Source organism: Prorops nasuta, unplaced genomic scaffold (assembly GCF_024137725.1).
Source record: "Prorops nasuta isolate Cenicafe-Biocafe unplaced genomic scaffold, Cenicafe_Pnas_1.2 PNAS00003, whole genome shotgun sequence".
In the NCBI taxonomy this organism is placed as follows: Eukaryota; Metazoa; Arthropoda; class Insecta; order Hymenoptera; family Bethylidae; genus Prorops; species Prorops nasuta.
In genome coordinates, this window is record NW_027116800.1 from 723,074 (window position 1) to 741,798 (window position 18,725).

The 18,725-nt window shown below is 33.8% G+C and overlaps 1 protein-coding gene across 4 annotated transcripts; it reads right to left on the reverse strand.

Moving 5' to 3' along the window:
- Positions 1-677: 677 nt before the first annotated feature.
- On the reverse strand, positions 678-18,717 carry RhoGAPp190 (Rho GTPase-activating protein 190). Of its 4 annotated transcripts, none has more exons than XM_066747887.1 (24): positions 18,417-18,717; positions 17,080-17,773; positions 16,093-17,003; positions 15,800-16,009; positions 15,396-15,407; positions 15,009-15,195; positions 14,809-14,924; positions 14,573-14,725; positions 14,268-14,485; positions 13,992-14,193; positions 13,741-13,911; positions 13,415-13,666; positions 13,143-13,321; positions 12,849-13,032; positions 12,560-12,768; positions 11,920-12,333; positions 11,564-11,812; positions 11,285-11,482; positions 11,121-11,209; positions 10,660-11,041; positions 10,461-10,592; positions 9,470-9,520; positions 9,269-9,365; positions 678-9,177 (listed from the first exon to the last, which is right to left on the reverse strand). In XM_066747887.1, the coding sequence occupies exons 2-24, from the start codon at positions 17,248-17,250 to the stop codon at positions 8,979-8,981; spliced, it is 4,986 nt and encodes a 1,661-aa protein (XP_066603984.1). In that variant the 5' UTR covers positions 17,251-17,773; positions 18,417-18,717; the 3' UTR covers positions 678-8,978. The 4 variants fall into 4 exon arrangements, with proteins under 4 accessions (XP_066603984.1, XP_066603983.1, XP_066603981.1 ...); XM_066747886.1 differs by having other exon boundaries at positions 12,560-12,750; positions 14,268-14,506; XM_066747884.1 differs by having other exon boundaries at positions 14,268-14,506.
- Between the last annotated feature and the right edge of the window lie 8 nt (positions 18,718-18,725).

Genomic DNA, 18,725 nt, shown 5'->3' on the forward strand with positions numbered 1-18,725 from the left:
CCCTACCCTAGCGGTCTACTCTATACTTTATCTTTTCCCCCTCTCGTCTTCCTCGCCAAACTCCACTTTCTTCTCTCTCTTTCTCTCTCTCTCTCTCTCATTAAACATTGAGCTTAATTTAATACACATCTAATTTTTTTTAACCACTCTAAACTTTTACGTCAATCTTATACCGTTCGTCTGTAGCAAAAGTGAACATTAATATTTTTCTTCGCTTAACTTTATTTACTACAAATATTTACTACAAAATGAAAAAAAAATCGTCCTTCCTGTTTAATTAATTAGTTTATTATATATTTCATATCCCTTCGTTCCGGCGTTTGCGAACGGTGTACTGAAAAAAAATCTCGAGTAAAATAATAAAAGTAACAGCAAGAAATTATTTTAACAATATTAACCTTAATAGAAGTCACTGTTCTAATATTAAATTGTTACGTTGATACAGTTAATTGAAAGTTTAATAAGAATAGTGCGAAGATCCCTTCATTATACTTATCAAGCAGAATGATAAAAAGTGAGATAACATGAATATTAAAAACATACTAACAGTTTCTCTAATGATTATAACAGTGATAATTATACAAGTTTTATGTTAAATTATTACATCCGAATAGTTAATTAAAAACAAAATTATAACGAAGGTGGGACAAATCGAAGGTTTAATAAAAACGAATAAATGATAGCGTGAAAATTCTTTTTTATTTTTGTTGTTACGGAGAAGGGAAAAATACAAGAAATGGTGGGAAACGGAATAATTGCTGGAGTCTTTAGCTACGCTGGATGCTGACAAACAATGAGAAGTCAGCCGCGTTACGGTAGTGGGTAAATTTGCTCCGCTAATGAACACGCGAAAGAGCGTGCAACCTCAAAAAGCAAGAGCACCACGCTTTTACAGCAGTGGCACTAACGTTTCTTTAACCCTCCACGTTACTCGAAATATTTCTTCAAACCCCTTTTCACTCGTAGCTTCATTGATACATGCGCTCGTTTATCTTCACGCATATATACATATACACCTTTACTTCTGCTTTCAAATGTTCTCTCGTATCTTTCAAAAATACACTTTTGTGTTAACTCAAGTCTATTTACGTCCAATAATAAATGTAATATAATTAATCGATCCTATAACAGAGATCTATAAACTCAATCTTGTCTCAAAAGTCAAATTAGTAAAAACAATAAAAATGAAAAATAAAAAATGCAAAAGAAAAGCTTTACTTATGTATATAGTTGCTGATTGACGAGAGGTCAAAGCTCGGTATCTGGAAAACTGAAGTTTCAAGCTTTCTCCGCATTTACAAGGAGGTTCTTGGATTGTTAACCAAAAGGCTTAGGAGACTCAGGGTGAAAAACTTAGATTTTTAACGAAGAGCTCAACCGGCAACAGTGTGCAATTACTGGCCACTTCTCGTCTGGCCAAGATGTGACCTTATTTCCTCGCAAGCTCCGCGTTCTAATTCCTGGTTGATCTTCGGCAATCTAATCGCAAAAACGTTTTATAAAGATGAGAGACGGCCGCCCGACTGGCTAACTCGATTCACGCGGATAAGGCTGAAAAATGTGTTTTAATCAAAAGTCGATTCGTCGTACTTCGCCACTTGAAAAACCGCTTTCACACCGAGAATTGCTCAGAAATTCAAGCTAATGAAATTCATTAGCACATTGAGTCAACTCGTTAAATCAAGGAATCCCGTCGAGCGAATAATCGGACCGATTGATTAGATCAATTTTTAATCACAAAGGATATTCATTCGTTTCGCGGAATTTTTCTTTTCCAGTGAAAAAATCCATATACAGTCAGACGGCTCCCATTCGTCCTTTCTTCTCACTCGTTAAAAATAACTTTTTAGCGATTGCCGATTCTCGTCAAAGTTCTTGGCTGTCGAGGGAAGCTCTAGCAGTATTTTTTGTCCTTTCTTATAAAATTGCTAAAGCTATAAAGAAATTGAATAAACTACTGGGCAATAGTTTGCTGGAGCAGTGTTAAATCTACTGCGAAATTATATTTGCTGCAAGTTTTGATGGGCACGAGTAAATAATGCAACTTTTTTTCCGAATAAGAGGAGCATTTTTCTGCAAACTTTAAGAGACTAAAAAAAATATATAAAATGCATAAAGAGGTTTCAGCAGAGAATAAATTAAATTCTAATAAAAACAAATTCAAAATAAACATTAATTCTTACAATAACCATAAACTCTGCACAATTCAGTGTAATAATAACATTTGGCAAATTCGATAAAACTTATACCCGAGGTATGTTGCATACGAAGGTAAAATCGGACTATCCAATATTCAAAGGAACCTATATACAATGCAGTCGGCGTAACACGTTCACCCTAAAAAACTTCTAAAGTATAAATTGCACGAATTTTTTGTTACAAGAAAGTTTTACAATTAGGTTACACAATAAATGTATTATTTTTGTAAATGATAACACACTACTGAGATACGAAAAAATTAAACTTTCGTACAATCTACACGTGAAGAACAATTAGAATTGAAGAAAATTCGTATTAAACACTCTGTATAAGAAGGATAAGGTTTTGGAGGAGATAGAGAATTCAACGTACATTTTTAAATTGTACATATAAAGACGATTTTTATTTTTAAATATTTCTTGGACACCGATACTTTGTTGCGTTTTACTTCCCCCGTTGTCTATCAATCACGACGAACGGTTTACGCGTTCATTTTTGATCGCTTCAGATCTCATATAAATGATTACGTCGAACTGTACGAAAGGAAATTCGTTATCGAAGCGAGCTGACGCACACACACTCACGTACACCCCCCCCCCCCATACCTACACACACATACAAACAGTACAACTGAAACCTGATACACGGCTAATAATCCTCGCTTAACGCGATTCATCGTAACTGTGGATCGAAAAAAATGACTCTATCGCAGCTCCCTTTGATTGACCGACGATAAGCGTTACGAAAATCTGTATTTTTTTTTTTTTTTTCTCAACAAACACGGTCGTGGATAGCAATCTGTATAAGTGACGCGGCTAGCAAGGACAAGAAGAGCGAGTATCGGTGAAAGAATAAATTTCGTTAAGCGAGGATCGTCCATAGCACCGTTTATCTCGTGAAACTTAATCGTTAATTATATAGCGATTATAAAAAGCGGTATCTAAAATAAGCTTTCAATTACGTAGATAACATTCAACAATCACTTTAGCTTTTGATATTAGCAATTATTAGCTCCATTCTGGCATTGACGCATCGCTCATCGGGGCGATAAATCATTTGAAGAGCGTGTCACGGGTCTCAATATAGCTATCACGAATCAATAACCGTACAGCTCGGCAATAAGCAATTATATATTCGTTAATGTTTACAAGTCAGCGCCGCTAATTTACTCATCGGAGTTGCGAGCCCCGAAAGGAATCTTCCCTTCTTTTCTCCCATTTTTATACGCAAGTAACATCAATACGCCAGCAGCCTTTACTCTCGTGGAAAGGACGATCGAAGATTCCGCGAGAACCTTATCAGACACGAGAGACCTTAGAATTTTCTCACTCTCGGAGCACCGGCCAATCTTGCTGCACTCTTCAGCTCCTCTCTTAAGATGCTCAAAGTTCGTGATCATTCGAGCCTTTAATTACCTCGAAAGTAATTATTTCAATCGGTGTGATCACTCTTCGTTCACTCTTGTCCAAGTTCTTCAAACGTCAGATTTCCTGCGATATAATGGAAATCTTCTTGAAGATCGCAAGTTTTGACAACGGTGATAACGAGTTACTTAAAATGATGCTGACGATGGTAACACGATTCATTCGATGTTGAGAGTGTAATTGACGTTCAAGTCGATGTTTAATTTTCAAGGATTATCCATTCGTGGATTCCTACCTCGATCAGAACTGCTGAGCATCCTTCTCCAGCACGATACAACGCCAGTGAGTTCGAGTTACAGTATATACACATTCAGAAGCATCCACTTAGCTCTTTGCCTTTCAATATCATTGCCATATTTTCTTCACGAGAATCCAGAAATAAAACTGAAATGGAGCGTGGTTTTACAACAACAAAAAATCCAAGAGTAATTTACAGAATATCCATTAGACCTCTTCAATAATGAGAAAGCCTCTCGCAAACTGCCGGGCACCGCATTTCCTAAGAAGCATCTTGGCAGATGCATAATGCACCGGAAACGCACAACGTTAAATATACTTTAGCTGAGTAATTTAATAGTAATTACAATTTAGTCACTACACATTTACAATTGTCACGAATAATAACGATAATAATCATACAAGGCAAAGAGCTAATCAATTAGAGACTATTAAAGATACGCACAAGGAAATTTATCAATAATTCCATAGCCTAATTTTTCACAATATCATCAAGATTTAGCCACGTTACTAAGCACGTTTAAAAAAATTGACACAACAACCAGGACCCGTTTGAACCCCGAGCTGGTCCATGGTTTCTCGGCTCTCTTTTTTTCTTTTTCATTTTCTAATAAAAACGTGCAACATTTTCTCTATTCCCTGCAGATTCCCGCAAACTATTATAGTTAACAATGAAAAGATCTCTATAAAACATGCGACTTTATAATTATTCACACTTAGTATACGCTTGGCAAATTCATCTAAGAAGCCCTAATACTAATTTCAATTGTATACAATTGTCATTCGCATGTTGCCCAATCGTCTCTGGCCGAAATCTTCGATCTCCTTTCGGTTCCTCGCATCGGATCTGCTGTAAATTGTCGGTAACATTCTAGGCTAATCAATTAAACTTGCAAAATTAGCGCTTCCTTTTTTACACAGAACGTGAAAAACCAGAGAGTGGCTCGAAGGTTTTACAGTGCTAGGCAAAAGTGATGCATGAGGTACGAATGAAACGATTCTCATTCAAAATTAAACAATAAATAGCTAAAGTTAACTTGTAAGAAATAAGGTTAAAAAGGTCATCGGGTTATTTCAAAATAAAATTGATCAAAAAGACATATATATATATATATATGTGACATGAAATGGAGTTGTTAGAAAGCTATGATACCATGAATATTAAAATAACTGAAGCAACAGGTTCTGGTAACCAATTCCCTCGCACTATCCGGTTAAATAATCATAGGAAGGAATTAATGAATTAAACATTAATTAAAAAGAAAAAAATATGACACAGATTTGTACGAAGTGGCCTGGCACTGTAGATCCCAAACTGAATCAACGTGCATATATATACGATTCTTTCCTCTATTTCTTATTCTCCTTCAATACACGCACGCACACACGCATACAAACACTCGGGCGCGCGCGCGATCACACACCCCACCACTCTCTTCTCAATCGCATTAACTAATTTATGTCGCTAAAAGCTGAACTCTCTTCCACTTTTCTTTCAATGTGCATATCTCTTACTCAAGAAACATTGTAATTCAGCAAGTCATCATCGGTATAAAACTGTCTCCCCTTTTTCATCATAACTCCCCAACCACACTTCCTTTCACAAGTTAAAAACTCTATCACTATTGGCTATCTTTATTATCAAGATCGCACCGAGCACCGGAAGCTACTCAGCCTCAAATCTCCACTACCCAGATCGCACTTACTCCTCGACTCTTAACCAGAAAGATGAAGAAAATTTGTCATTTGCATGCCTTTTTCATTCTTAATATTCACCTTCTGGAAAAAGTAATGGAGTTCTCGCAATTCTATGCGGGATAGATTAACGAGAATTGGTAGTAATTGGCACTCACTGTGGTCTTGAAAGTTCATTTCTGTCATGGAAAATTCGTGAGGGATTTGAGTCAACCGTTCGATTACTGATAAAGATACAGATAAACTCGCAAACAGTAATTATAATCACGTCCTCTCTTCCATGGGCGCTTCCTCGCTTATTCGCGCGCTCTACTTAAACCTTAATGAGTATCGGTAATTAAGCTTACTTAAGCTTACAACGTCCACAGATCGACCAATTTATCTTTACGAAAAATTCTCAAAGTTCCTTCAATGGTGAAAACGCATCGCGTCTCATTTAATTCCTTATAAAAAACGGACAATTGTACTGTAGACAATAAACTTTTGGCAAAGGATCGCTGTAATGACTATAATGATATATACATGCAATATATGTATATATATATCACCGAAGTATTTAAAGCGCAAAGTTATTCTAGGAAATTTTTAAATGTCGAAAGACCTTCGTCATTTACAGCGTCACTGATTACTATTACAACGAGGACAGGGGCTCTGCCATTTACATATTATATATATAATATATATAATATTTATATATGTATTGAATATTTACAAAAACCGTTAAGTATATAAATGACGACATTTATAAATGCATTTAATTTAGTTAATAGAAATATATTCTCATCGAGGCAGACTCCAATGAGGCGTTCAACGATTTTATAGACCAGTCTGAAATTATTTGTATCTTCAGATCTCAAATTAATAAATTTTGTAATTTTGTTTGCGTCCGATAGAGAGTAACATTGTCAAAGATACTCGCTTATAAACTTAAAAATCTTAAGAAAGTGTTACTCCTTTAATTATTTTAATATCTTATTAATGATTAATTTATCTTGAAAATAATTCTGTAAATTACTAGATAAACTAACGTGCTCCCTATTTTTGGTAGAAAAGAATTTGAGACCCTAGATATAGAAAGTACATAGAGTAATAATTATTTAACTTTTTTTCATGCATTTGGGTCTGAAGTCACTCTATTATCGTGGAAAGCCTCAGAGTTTACGAGTCCTGGGCTTCCTGTGGCAAAACCTGCGGACGACAACTAAAAACAACCCAAGTTCACAGATTGGAATGAGCAAAGCTCTAAAAACTAACACTGAAACGTTTGCATCAAATGTAACATTGACGAGAATAAATATAAGAGAGATTATAAAAGGAAATTAGCTAACACTCGATGGAACTATACAATTATAATACACGTTATATCAGTTTAAAAATCATGAGGGAAAATCAGATTCATTTGATTTGATAGTATCACAGTAACCATAAGTTACGAATTTCTCGAGCATTAATTAAATTTTTGTTAAATCAATTCAATTCATTCTTGAACCTATTTTCAAGCCACTAAAAGTTATATGAAATAATATGAATCGATCTATAGTAGCGAGGAATTTAACAGCTAAATTCCTTAATAACTAAAAATTCTACAATAAAATTAAAAAAATGTAATATTGCAATAAATCGACTTAACAATTACCAAATATGATGAAATTTTACTGAATCGAAATCGTATCAAAATACTGACAGAAAAATATTGTTCCGATCTTGCATAGGGTATAGTAATAACAAAGTTTTGGTTTCTTTTACGTATCGATAGATATAACGAGAGATCGCTATAATAATTTGATGAGCGTATCTTGAATATTGCAATATTAATTTGTTGATATTTTTGCGTTATACAATATCAGTGTACATAAGAATGTATAAAACTTTTATACGATTAAACAGGAATGTACGATCCAATGCCGGTTTTAACTGCTCTTATAGCACACAGATCTTGGAAATATCGCTATGTTCCCTTATATGTACCAAAAAGAAAAACTAGAAAAATGTGCACTTGAAGATGGGAATAATTGTACGTAAGATATACGCGAAAATTGCAAATCGATATTGCTTCCACACCCTGATAAGATAATTTTGCTTTCAAATGCACATGTTCATCACCTAATAGGAATGTTTCTCAGTATTTTGCAAACGGATGTTTTCTTAACAGTTTCCTTAGCTAAAAGCTACAATTCAATTAAGTATAATTTTTGGAATGATAGACAGAGAGAGAGAGAGAAGAGAAAAGAAAGATACGTCCTTTAAAATTGTAGCTTCTACTACGGAGCTGATTAAAGGTATTATAAACGTAGCATCAATTTATGTATATATAAAATTCATCATAGTTCTTAACTGTTTCCATCAGATCTTGAACCAAAAAATAGTTAATTAATTACTCAAAGAATAATTATTTTGTAACTATTCAGATACAGTTAATATCCTTTGTCTAATTCGATTTAAGATACAGAAAATGTAATACCTAATATCATTTTGTATTAAATAGTATATCTAAAGTATGTCTATAAAGTTAGAATTCCAGCGCTATCAATTCGTACAATTTTATCATAAATCGTAAATGGCTTTCTATCGTATTTGTTAAAAAATGAAATATGTTGTAGTGCCCTTTGAAAAAGAAATAAATAAATTTGAAAAAAGTATCATGTAAAATACAATAAAAAAGACGCTGCGCAATTAACTTCCCAGCAAATTTTTAATTGGACGTCTTGATATATTTCTAATATAGAAATTTCTCCAAATGATTTCACGTCGAAACACTTCCCTTTGTAAATCGTAAATTTGTTAACGAATCCTTTAGTGCTTTGTTATTCTATAAAAGTAAATTATTAATAATTATTATTAATATTAGAATTTCTTTTTCTTTGGGTTAAAAATTTTCATCTGGATTAAAAAGAATTATTAAAAAATGATTAGTTCATAATGATCTCTAGATTGATAGAAGCTGGTGAAAAGCAACACCGATTTTTCACTATAGTTATCCGCTGGTGTCGAATATTGAGCCTTATATTACTAATACATAATAAATACATCGCTCTGAATACACCCAACATGATACATACATACTGTTATGACACATTGATTGACTTTATTAATCGTATTATTATCTGACCTGCAAACAGCCATCTTAGGACCATCGATCAATTTCTTGGTCAATTGAAAAAACATATCTCTAAAATAAGAACTTAAATTAATTTGTTCCATATTTGTTGCGCAGTCTAGCCTAATCGTACTTGGACTAATCTAGGACCAAAGGAGTATTACGAGCTACATAATTAGACCAATCATTATGTTTTAACACATAATATGTATCGGATAGTTCCGAATGCTTTACGCCTTTCTTGGAAATAAGATCATTCTCGTCTCGCATTATTGTTCGAGTAAATTAAGTTTTGCCCTACACTGAGAAGCAGCACACATTTTTCACTAAACCATTACTATGGCTTCTTCGCCACAGAAGAGGAAAGGATATTGATCGATCATCGTTTGCACTACATCCTCCAGATACGGCCTCATAGCTTCAAATCTGCCAAGATCGTTAAATTCTATTGGTAATAATGTAGGCCACCAGCAAATCGCCAAATTTTTACTATCCATACTATTCAGTTTACAATTCTCCGCCACCCTGCAATTAATATTTGTCATTAAAACTTTGTATCCCAATTGCTTCATTCTAATATGCTTTTAATAATTTCATTATTATAACCAAAACTTACTTTACAAAATGATGGAAAATAAATTTAAGCACGTCAAAGTTCACTGGATTTAATTTATTGAGCATTAATCGCAGAGCCAGAAGCCTGCAACTCCGATCTGTAATTAAAAGATAAGTGATATACTTCTAGATTATCTCCATCAAACATCTTACATAATATGAATTTGATAACTAAAAACAGATAGCGTAAAAAAGTACTAACCTTCCATATTCATACAAGTTGATGACATTGGTTTACTGATACCACGTGCACCTAATATAAGTAAAAAATAAACAATAACGCTATTATCACAATATACAGACATAGCTTACTTGCAAAAATGAAATGGCTTATGTATACTATTGATAGCTTAAATCAATATTAGGGTGGTCGTTAAAAATAAATTTTTTGACGGATCCCCAAAAACCACTAGTATTTGATGAAAAACTACGGTGGTTGAAACCTGTGGTCTGACAAATGATGGAAACACGTGCCTCAATGCGATCAAATATAATTTTCGAAGAATTTTACAGTTTTTCGCAGATAACTCATTAAATATTCGACTCTATGAAAAGATGCATATAACATTTTCTCTGAAGAATAAAATTCTACATAATAAAGATTCTATACATTTTTCTTCTAGAATGCATACTAATCGAGATATTCCTGAAAAATCGATCCTCTTTTTCGTTTATACACATTATATTGGCATGCTCATATGAGTAGTTATTCTTATTTCGCTGTAGTTACACATTTTATTTCTCTTAATTTAATAAAATATGTTAATTGTACGGTAAACTAAAAATAATTATTCATATAAACATATCAATATAATGTGTATAAACGAAAAAGAGGATCGATTTTTCAGGAATATCTCGATTAGTATGCATTATAGAAGAAAAATGTATAGAATCTTTATTATGTAGAATTTTATTCTTCAGAGAAAAGGTTATATGCATCTTTTCATAGAATCGAATATTTAATGAGTTATCTGCGAAAAACTGTAAAATTCTTCGAAAATTATATTTGATCGCAATGAGGCACGTGTTTCCATCATTTGTCAGGCCACAGGGTTCAACCACTGTAGTTTCTCATCAAATACTAGTGTTTTTTAAGGATCTGCCAAATTTTTTTTTTTAATGACCACCCTAATATATATATATATATATATATATGCCTACACCATTCGGATGCTTCATATTTTTTAGCTTACCAGATATGTCTTCCAATTCAGTCATTCTTTCCTTATCAATGAGTGGTGGCAATCTCTTTGAGAAGAAGTCCTTCAATGCGGTAGCCACAGCATTGACAGGAATATCCAAGGATCGTATATCAACATGATCATCTGAAAAAATAAATTGATTAGATTTCTGAATACACTTATATTTTAGTATCTATAGTAGGATCTATACCTTCTTCAAATTTTTGAAAGAGTAGTTCAACGTGCGCTCGATTGCCCGGAACTCTGTAAATTCCTTCGGAATCTAAACCCTCTTCTTCGATAAACTGGACACATTTTTCGAGAAACAGTGGTATCCGATTGGTCTCACTTTGAGCAAAATCTTCGATCAAAGGTTGTTGCTGTACTTGAGGTGGTAGAGAAGAGCTAGAACCCTTTGTCTGCTTTATTTTCTCTTGCTTTTTCTTTTCCCTCTCCTTTTCCTTCTCAGCATGTTTCTTCAATTTTTCCTCCTTTTGCCTTCGTTTTTCAAGTTTCTCGTCCTCCTTCGCTTTCTGTTTATCCTTCTTTCTTGTTAACTTGTCGTTATCTTTTCCTTTACCAAGAATTCCAAACTAGATGAAAAAATATAATTATTTAAAGTCATCGTTTAATTTAAAAACATTCGTCAAATGTAAATAGTGCACCACTTACGCTAGGTGAATTAATTTCACGTGGGGATGAAACATCTAGACTGGACTCGTCATCAGGAAGGCCAAAACTATTTTCTCCCCTTTGTTTCCCTATAATTTTAACACTGATTAATTAATACTGAACTCAAAGATTTAAAGTTAAACCTCTGAAATAGCTGATCTTACAAGAACCACTGTACATGTCCTGCTGCAAATGCTTTAGACTATAAGGATGTTGTAAAGTTGCTGATAAATGCTGTTGCTGCAACGAGTTTTCAAATCTCTTTCGTAAACTGGCAGCAGCATATTTATATTGCTTAGATCTTGATCGAGTTCCGTGCTCTGGATCACTGGACTCTAAACTATCCGACGAGTCACTGGATACTGTGACAAAAAAGTTACCGTAAATACAATATTCATAAAAATTTAATATACAAATATATCTAAAGTCTTCCTTTAATATACCTCGTTCAGCTGGATCTACTCTCCACATTTTTTCATCCCTACTATCTTTAATATAATTTATGCCAAGAATACCATCTCCACTTCCCATGCTTGCCAAAGATGGTACTTTTGGAGTGGCTACTGGTATAGCAGTGCGCTTCTTGCGCATTCGCTTGTGGGTCGATGACTTCTTATTTGCTTTCCCCAAAGTATCCGCTATTTGTCTTTGCCTCTCCAGTGAGCTCTCTTCCGAGTCGGAATCGCTGTAAGCTATAAAAAAACCGAAAGCTATTAATCAAAATAACACAAGTACATTAACATAAGGCTATACAAAATGTAGCATTCCAATGAAATACAATTAATTGTAGTTTTCTTACATGGCTGTCCTTTTTCTCGTCTGTGTCGAAGTTTGGATTTGTTATTCCTAATAAAATCTTGTACCAGAGTATACATATAGTCCCCATCGTGACCAGAGTAAAAACCTGGAACGACGTCTTTTACTTGTGCGTACTCAGATCCAAGATCCACCAATTCCGGAGTAGCAAGAGGAGCATGCCCCATAGTCATTCTGTGGCTATGTTCATCCTTCTCCCCGATAGTCATTCTGGCAATGGCATCGGTCACATTAGAGAAATCTTTCAGGTTGATTTTTCCTGGCTGCTTCAGAGTTTGACTATTCCCTTTTGGCCTCGGCTTGGCCTGGGAAATATGCCTACGTCCTGTTGTAAATGCTCGATGGGAATAACTATTCGTAACACCGTCTTGATGCATAAACGTTTCTTTTACCCAGCCTGTAATATTTAATATATTCCCAATGTAAATATTATTTCTAGTGATAATAAACACATAATTTCTTAAATACTTAGATCATCTCTGTACGGCATTATACAGAAAAATTGTAGAATATAATTTAAATTTTATTTTATATGCACTTGCACCGAATGAAACATAAAAAACGTTATGTATCCTCCGTGATTTAAAATTTAGAACTGATACAGATATCATTCAGTGACTAACCAGATAATTTATTAGCAATGTCCCCACTCTTCAGTAGCTCCCTTTCCCTCTCCTCTCGATAAAAATCAACTTGGCTATAAATATCACTATCATCGCTAGGTGTGGCCCGGTTGTCAGGGAAGTGCTCGTTCATCCCAGTGTCCCCGAGATCTCCATCCGGAGTAAGTTGCTCGTACGACTCGGATCCACTTCTAAAAGTTACAGACATACTACTTCACGTTAGACTTTTAAGTTACAGAGACACAGACATTACTACATCTAATACATCAGTTGCTTCCAGTTTACTTACCCATCATCCGGTGTCTGTAAGTGATAGCTTTCGTGTCTCGGTGGTGGCATAGGGTGCAATCCAGAATATTCCAGTGTACCTTCTCCGCTATCGTTTAGATTGCCAGGCTCCTCCATATTAAACGCCTGTTCAATTTCCGGCTTCTTATCCCAAACTTCTTTGAAAAAAGGTGTGTAAAATGCAGCTAAAAGTATACATAAATTTAGATTAGAACTATGTTAATTTTTCCAAATTTTAAAAGCTTTAGCAGTTGGCCTAAACCATGCATAAATAAAAAAAATGTAAAAATAATACTTTTTTGTTGACAACTTGAGGCAGATGTCATAAAATGAGCTTGTAATCTGTCAGCAGTTGCATTTCCTTCTGTAATAAGTAAATGACTCAAATCGTTACTGAAGTAAGCATTAGCACCTCCATTGTCCGTCACAGCCATTATTTGAATCGGTAGATTTGGTATATTCATGGAGAATGCACTGGAAACAGTTAAATTAAAATTTATTAAACAAAATATAAAAAAAAATAAACATTAGAAGAAACTGTAAGACAAAATTAAAGTTTAAGCTTACTTGAGGGTAGCTAAGGAAGCTTTCCTTTTTGTAGAATAAACCAGTATAAAACCATGCACTAATTCATCTCTAAATGCATTTGCACCATGAAAACTAGAAATGATAACTTCCACTCTTCGTTTGGATTCCCCTAAAAACGTTTCCAAGACTATTGATCTATCTCCGCTAAGGAAACAACACTGATGACTCAACAATGGACCAAGGACGTTTTCCACGGAAAAAGGATCTCCGCAAAACATGCACATTATTATTCTGAAATGAATTATTTATTAAGAATAGCAATATCAACCAAATTATGTAGACAAGATCAGAATTATTCCCAATACCTAATGTCGGGTTCTAAACATTCAATAACGCTTTGATAAATATTTAAAAATCCTGCGCGATGATTTATAGATTGAATTAGTTGTTGCAGTGCGTCTTTAACTAATGGAGTTGGAAATCTTTTGTCTTGCTCCAAATCCTCTATACAAACGTCAATAAATGGACACTGCAGGCTATAAAACAATAAAGCTATGAAAATGTCAACTAATATCTTTATTATCCGTATTTGAGTATCATAAAACAGCAAATTTACCTATCCGCGAGATTTTGTCCTTCCTCTCGCAATCTTATGGCCTCAGATTCATCAACTGTAGATTCTGGTACAAACATGATAACAATCGGCAATCCCTGGAAAGGTAATCTGTCTTCTTGCTCCAAATTTGAAAGCAAAGTTTTCTCCAAAGACGAGCGTATATATTCGAAAGAATCTTCATTGGAGTAAATGCAAAATGATCCTGAAAAGAATAATAAATATTTTTAGATTTATCGCTTCCATAGATTTATTTTTTCTAGCAATAAAATGAAGTACCATGAGGCATAAAATCGGAAGTAGTAAAGGAATTATGGGGTAGTCCAACATCTCCATCGATAATTCTATAGCCAAGTGTGTACAACTGAGAATCAATCTCCACTTCATCATCATCAGTCTGCGCTCTGATTTCACTAGCAAATTCTTCTCCGAGTCCACTGCATCCAAGAATAACCAGATTTAGCTGATTATTCTCAGACGTCAGTTGCCATTGGCTGCTATGATTCCAAGAAGAAGGTCTGAGAAAATTGTAACACTGCATAAATCGAATAAAAAAAAAATTAATACTTTTTAATTTATTATACCTATGGGCCTTCGTTCCTAATATTCTTTCTATGAGAGCATCCATGCAATTTGGATAAGCTGGACAGTGCTCTCTTATTGGACAATGAACGAATCCTAAATGCTGGAAAAGCATTAACTTTCTATCTTGATCCAATCTGTCTAAAGCTTTATACCTGTAATGTTAGTCAAATGTTAACAAATGCAATAAGCCAACTAATATGTTGCTAAAAATATTTTTAATTTTAATTTCCTTTACCTAAAATCGTCCAATAAAGCATCTGTAATCTCTTTGATGTCGTCTTGAGTAATTGTTCCAGCTGGAGCTATACTTTTAAAATGATAAAATAAATCTGCATGCTCCAATAATAGTTCCTACAAATCAAGAAGTACAGGATTAATTTAGGAACATGTTTATCAAATTAGCTTCATTGCAGCTTTTTTATTTTGTTTGCTTACTTGAAAGTTGTGTTTAGCTTTCTCTATAATTTCTTTCTGATGTTGATCATAAATCTCTTGACAGTCATGATGGGATAGAGCTTCAAAACATTCTCGACCCATAAAAAGTACTCGAACTTCGGCCAAATGTTTTCCAGGAGTAACATAACCAGTCTCCTCAAGTAATTGTTTAAATTGCTTCTTCCACCTAAAGATACGTTATTTGTTTAAATAATTATATACTTTGTTTCTATGATTTTGCTTAATATACAAATAACTTTTTTGGCTTTGCTTGTAAACAAAGAATGAATTGTGATTATAAAAAGTGCAATCTAGTAAAATAGATCGTGCCAATGTTATAAGTATAATAATGCAAAGAATAAAAGCAATAACAAAAGCGTAAATTACCTTTTTGGAAGTCTGCAGAAAGAAACGCCACCCAAAAGAAAGCAAAGCGTTAGTGTTCGATAATTAATTTGTAAATAATTAAATAAGTTAACTACCATCTAATAATTCTATAATTATATTACAAAATAAGTTAGTGCTGTGTTATTTCTAATTAAAATAAATTAATATCCATCACCAAAACTGAAAGTTAATAAGCCTATTTTTCAATATCAATAATTTATCAGTTGCCCCCCTAGTGTGAAAAGTTGGAAAAATCGATACTCTTTTTTGCATGTTTTAAATTAGTATAATCGTTTTCACGGTTTTGACGGCCGACTATTTATCGAAATACTTTGAAAATAATCGTTTTTCTCAGCCGCTCACACCAGAAGAATCTTTAAATCTTTGAAACTAAAAAAGCTTACTCTAAGCGCCGCTGTTCTAGTTGCAGTGCATTTATATGATTTTTAAAAACCGTCTCAGCCTCTGGAGTTTCTAAGACATCATATGGTATTTTAGAAGTATTATTTTCTCCAAAATCATAATCTATCCAAGGAATATCTTCTGGACATTCGTAAAAGTATTGATGAAAATCTGCATGTTCTTTAATGTACTGTTGTACAGTAGGCCAGTCCCTAAAAAAATTAACTAATTAATAACTTCAAATAAAATATAGTTTTATGCTTGTAATAGCAAATTCCATGCTTTCCAAACTTACTCATTTATAAGACTTGCTATATCTGGACATATCTCATGTAGAATATCTGGTAGCATATCTAAATATCCTTGAATCTTTTTAGCTACTTGTTCATCTTTAAGTTTCTTAATATGTCTTCTAAATAATCTTTGAGTAGCATCTATGCCAAATAGTTCTACAAATGTTGAAAACTCTTTGTGTTGAGCAAGTTTTTTAGAAGCTTGAGACCATAATGCTCTATAGTCAGTGACGTGAATTCGTATTAATCTTTGCAAGGAATCTGTGGAGGCATCTAACAATTCTTTTCGAGATCTTGCTGCTTCGGAATAGGGTGTTACTTTACTGCGCATCTTAGTTTTATCTATTAATTGTGCTATGATCATGAAAGCTAAATCTATGTTAATATTTTCATGGGCAGATGTTTCAACGATTAAAATCGAGCCTTTATATTCTTTGCGCATAATTAACTTTTCTGCTTCCTTTATATATTGATCGTTTGCGTCATCGTTCTTTGTGGTAACCAGCACGATAGGCTTTTTGGTTTTCATTAAATTGTTCAGTATATTTGCTACTATTTCAACTTGCTTTTCGATTGATCTATTCGGAACCACACTGACATCAAATACACACAAAAAACCATCAATATTTAATTTGCCATCTGGCAACACTTTCTGCTCGTATTCCTTTTCTATACCAAGCTGATTTTTGCAAATATACATTAATTTTTCAGCACTTGTGATTTTAGTGGCCGAGCACCTCTTTGCATATGGCTCCATTTTACCACCCTTGAATGGTTGGAAAGATGCATCATCTATAAATTCTGTATGTTCTATGACTTGAAATTGAAACTCGGTTCCATCTTCTGCTGCTTTTACAACTTCTCCCCAGTACAAGAAATGGTCGTTATTCACTACTCTGCCACTAAAATCAGACTAAAAATGGTTCAGTAAATTAGTAACAAGTAATATTAAAATTGGTATAATAAATGTTTGCGAAAAAAGTATTTACTTGCGAGAGCACTGAAATATGGTCCACGCTGTAATCATCACTGAGTGACCTCATAAAACGATTGCATAAACATGATTTCCCTACACCAACCTGACCTTTGTCTTTTTCTGTGCCAGACAGGCCAACCACCGCCACATTCATCGCTTTAAGATTATCACTTTTTCTCGCCATGTTTAAGGCTTTTTATCAATTAGTAATAAGTATTATTATTAAATGTGTGAAAAATTTTTATGGTAATTATTACAAATACTGCTATTCAAGACATTTTGGAGTATGTCTAAATATCATTTATATACTTCTTATAACTACTACAAATTTTTCCTTAATCCTTTGGTCATTATATTAGGTCTATAAATTTGTGTAAAAGCCGATACAATTTTCCTTTGGTGACATCTCAAGTCGTGCGTTTTTCTTCCAACTATTACCCTTCCATGCCTGATATTACAAATCAAGGCAGAAACACATCAGTATTGATAAAGAAGTTTTTATAAAGGTAGCATTTGTCAATATTTCATTTGTTACAAAGATTTCTATAAATGCTATACTTTTATTAGGACACAAATGCAAATACTATATCAATCTAAATTAGTAACACAGATTTAAAGTTATTATTAAATGTTACATTTAGGTTTAAACATTGAATTATAGTTTAGCACAGACATGAGCAATTGTTCTTTGGAATGGCACTGTGTACCTGAAATAAAAAAGAGAAACTGACATGGATTTCAATAAAATAGAATAATTTATAAAACTTTAAAGATTTATTTGGTATCAGTATCTAATTGGGAAAGAGAATTTAATTTCCCTATAAGAAATTATAAATATAGGATTAGGAATTACTTGTTAAAATAAGATTAGTTACAAAGGAGCAACTCCAAAACTTACAAGTATTAATTCATTAAAAATCAGATTTTACAGTATGAGGGACTTTTAATTAAAAGAAAACAGGTGTTTTCAATTGGTGAAAGGTGATGAAAAAGAAAGTGAGGAGCCAGTACAAAGGAACGACGCACGTGAATAAATGGACTTTAAAATTTTTAAATTCCATCACGTGCCATATAATAGCTTACGAAAATAATTAGACAAACTGACGAAAATGTAATGTTTTATACCGAAGAGGAAAAAATGAATGACGCGAATGACGCTTGGGGCCGAAATTATTCGATACACAAATGACAGCTACGAATAGATCAATATGCATTGTACACAATCTCACAATGATTGCCAAGATAAAATATTCTAGTCAATCGAATCATCTTACCGTTAAATTTCTTTAAGTCCCTATTCTAAGGTCGGTAGGATAATAAAGGCTGTAAATTTTTAGGTGAAAATTTTACCTGAAAAACGATGCGACCTGTACAGCCACAGGAGAGCACGGACATTCCTCCGGCGACGTTTTTCATACAGGCCGGCCGTCCCTGACGAGAAAAACTTGGAAAATCCGTTCGATCTTTCACTATTTCACCAATTGCATCATCCTAGACTTCCCCGTAATTTCGCGTTGATGGATAAAAAGTGTTGAAAATCTCGTCTGGCAATGGTTAATGGCTGAGCATGTAAATAACTTTATGTCAAACATCGAGTATTGCCCCGTAGAGGAGCCATCTTGGTGGGTGGGCAACACGTAAAAGCACGACGATGGATGT

Excerpts from the sequence above, each read along its gene's own strand:
- RhoGAPp190 (XM_066747884.1), bottom strand. The coding sequence starts at position 17,250 with ATGGCGAGAAAAAGTGATAATCTTAAAGCGATGAATGTGGCGGTGGTT. Across the intron at positions 11,813-11,919 it reads ACGAGAAAAAGGACAGCCAT|CTTACAGCGATTCCGACTCG; the intron begins GTAAGAAAACTA and ends GTTTTTTTATAG. Across the intron at positions 10,593-10,659 it reads CTTTCAAAAATTTGAAGAAG|ATGATCATGTTGATATACGA; the intron begins GTATAGATCCTA and ends TTATTTTTTCAG.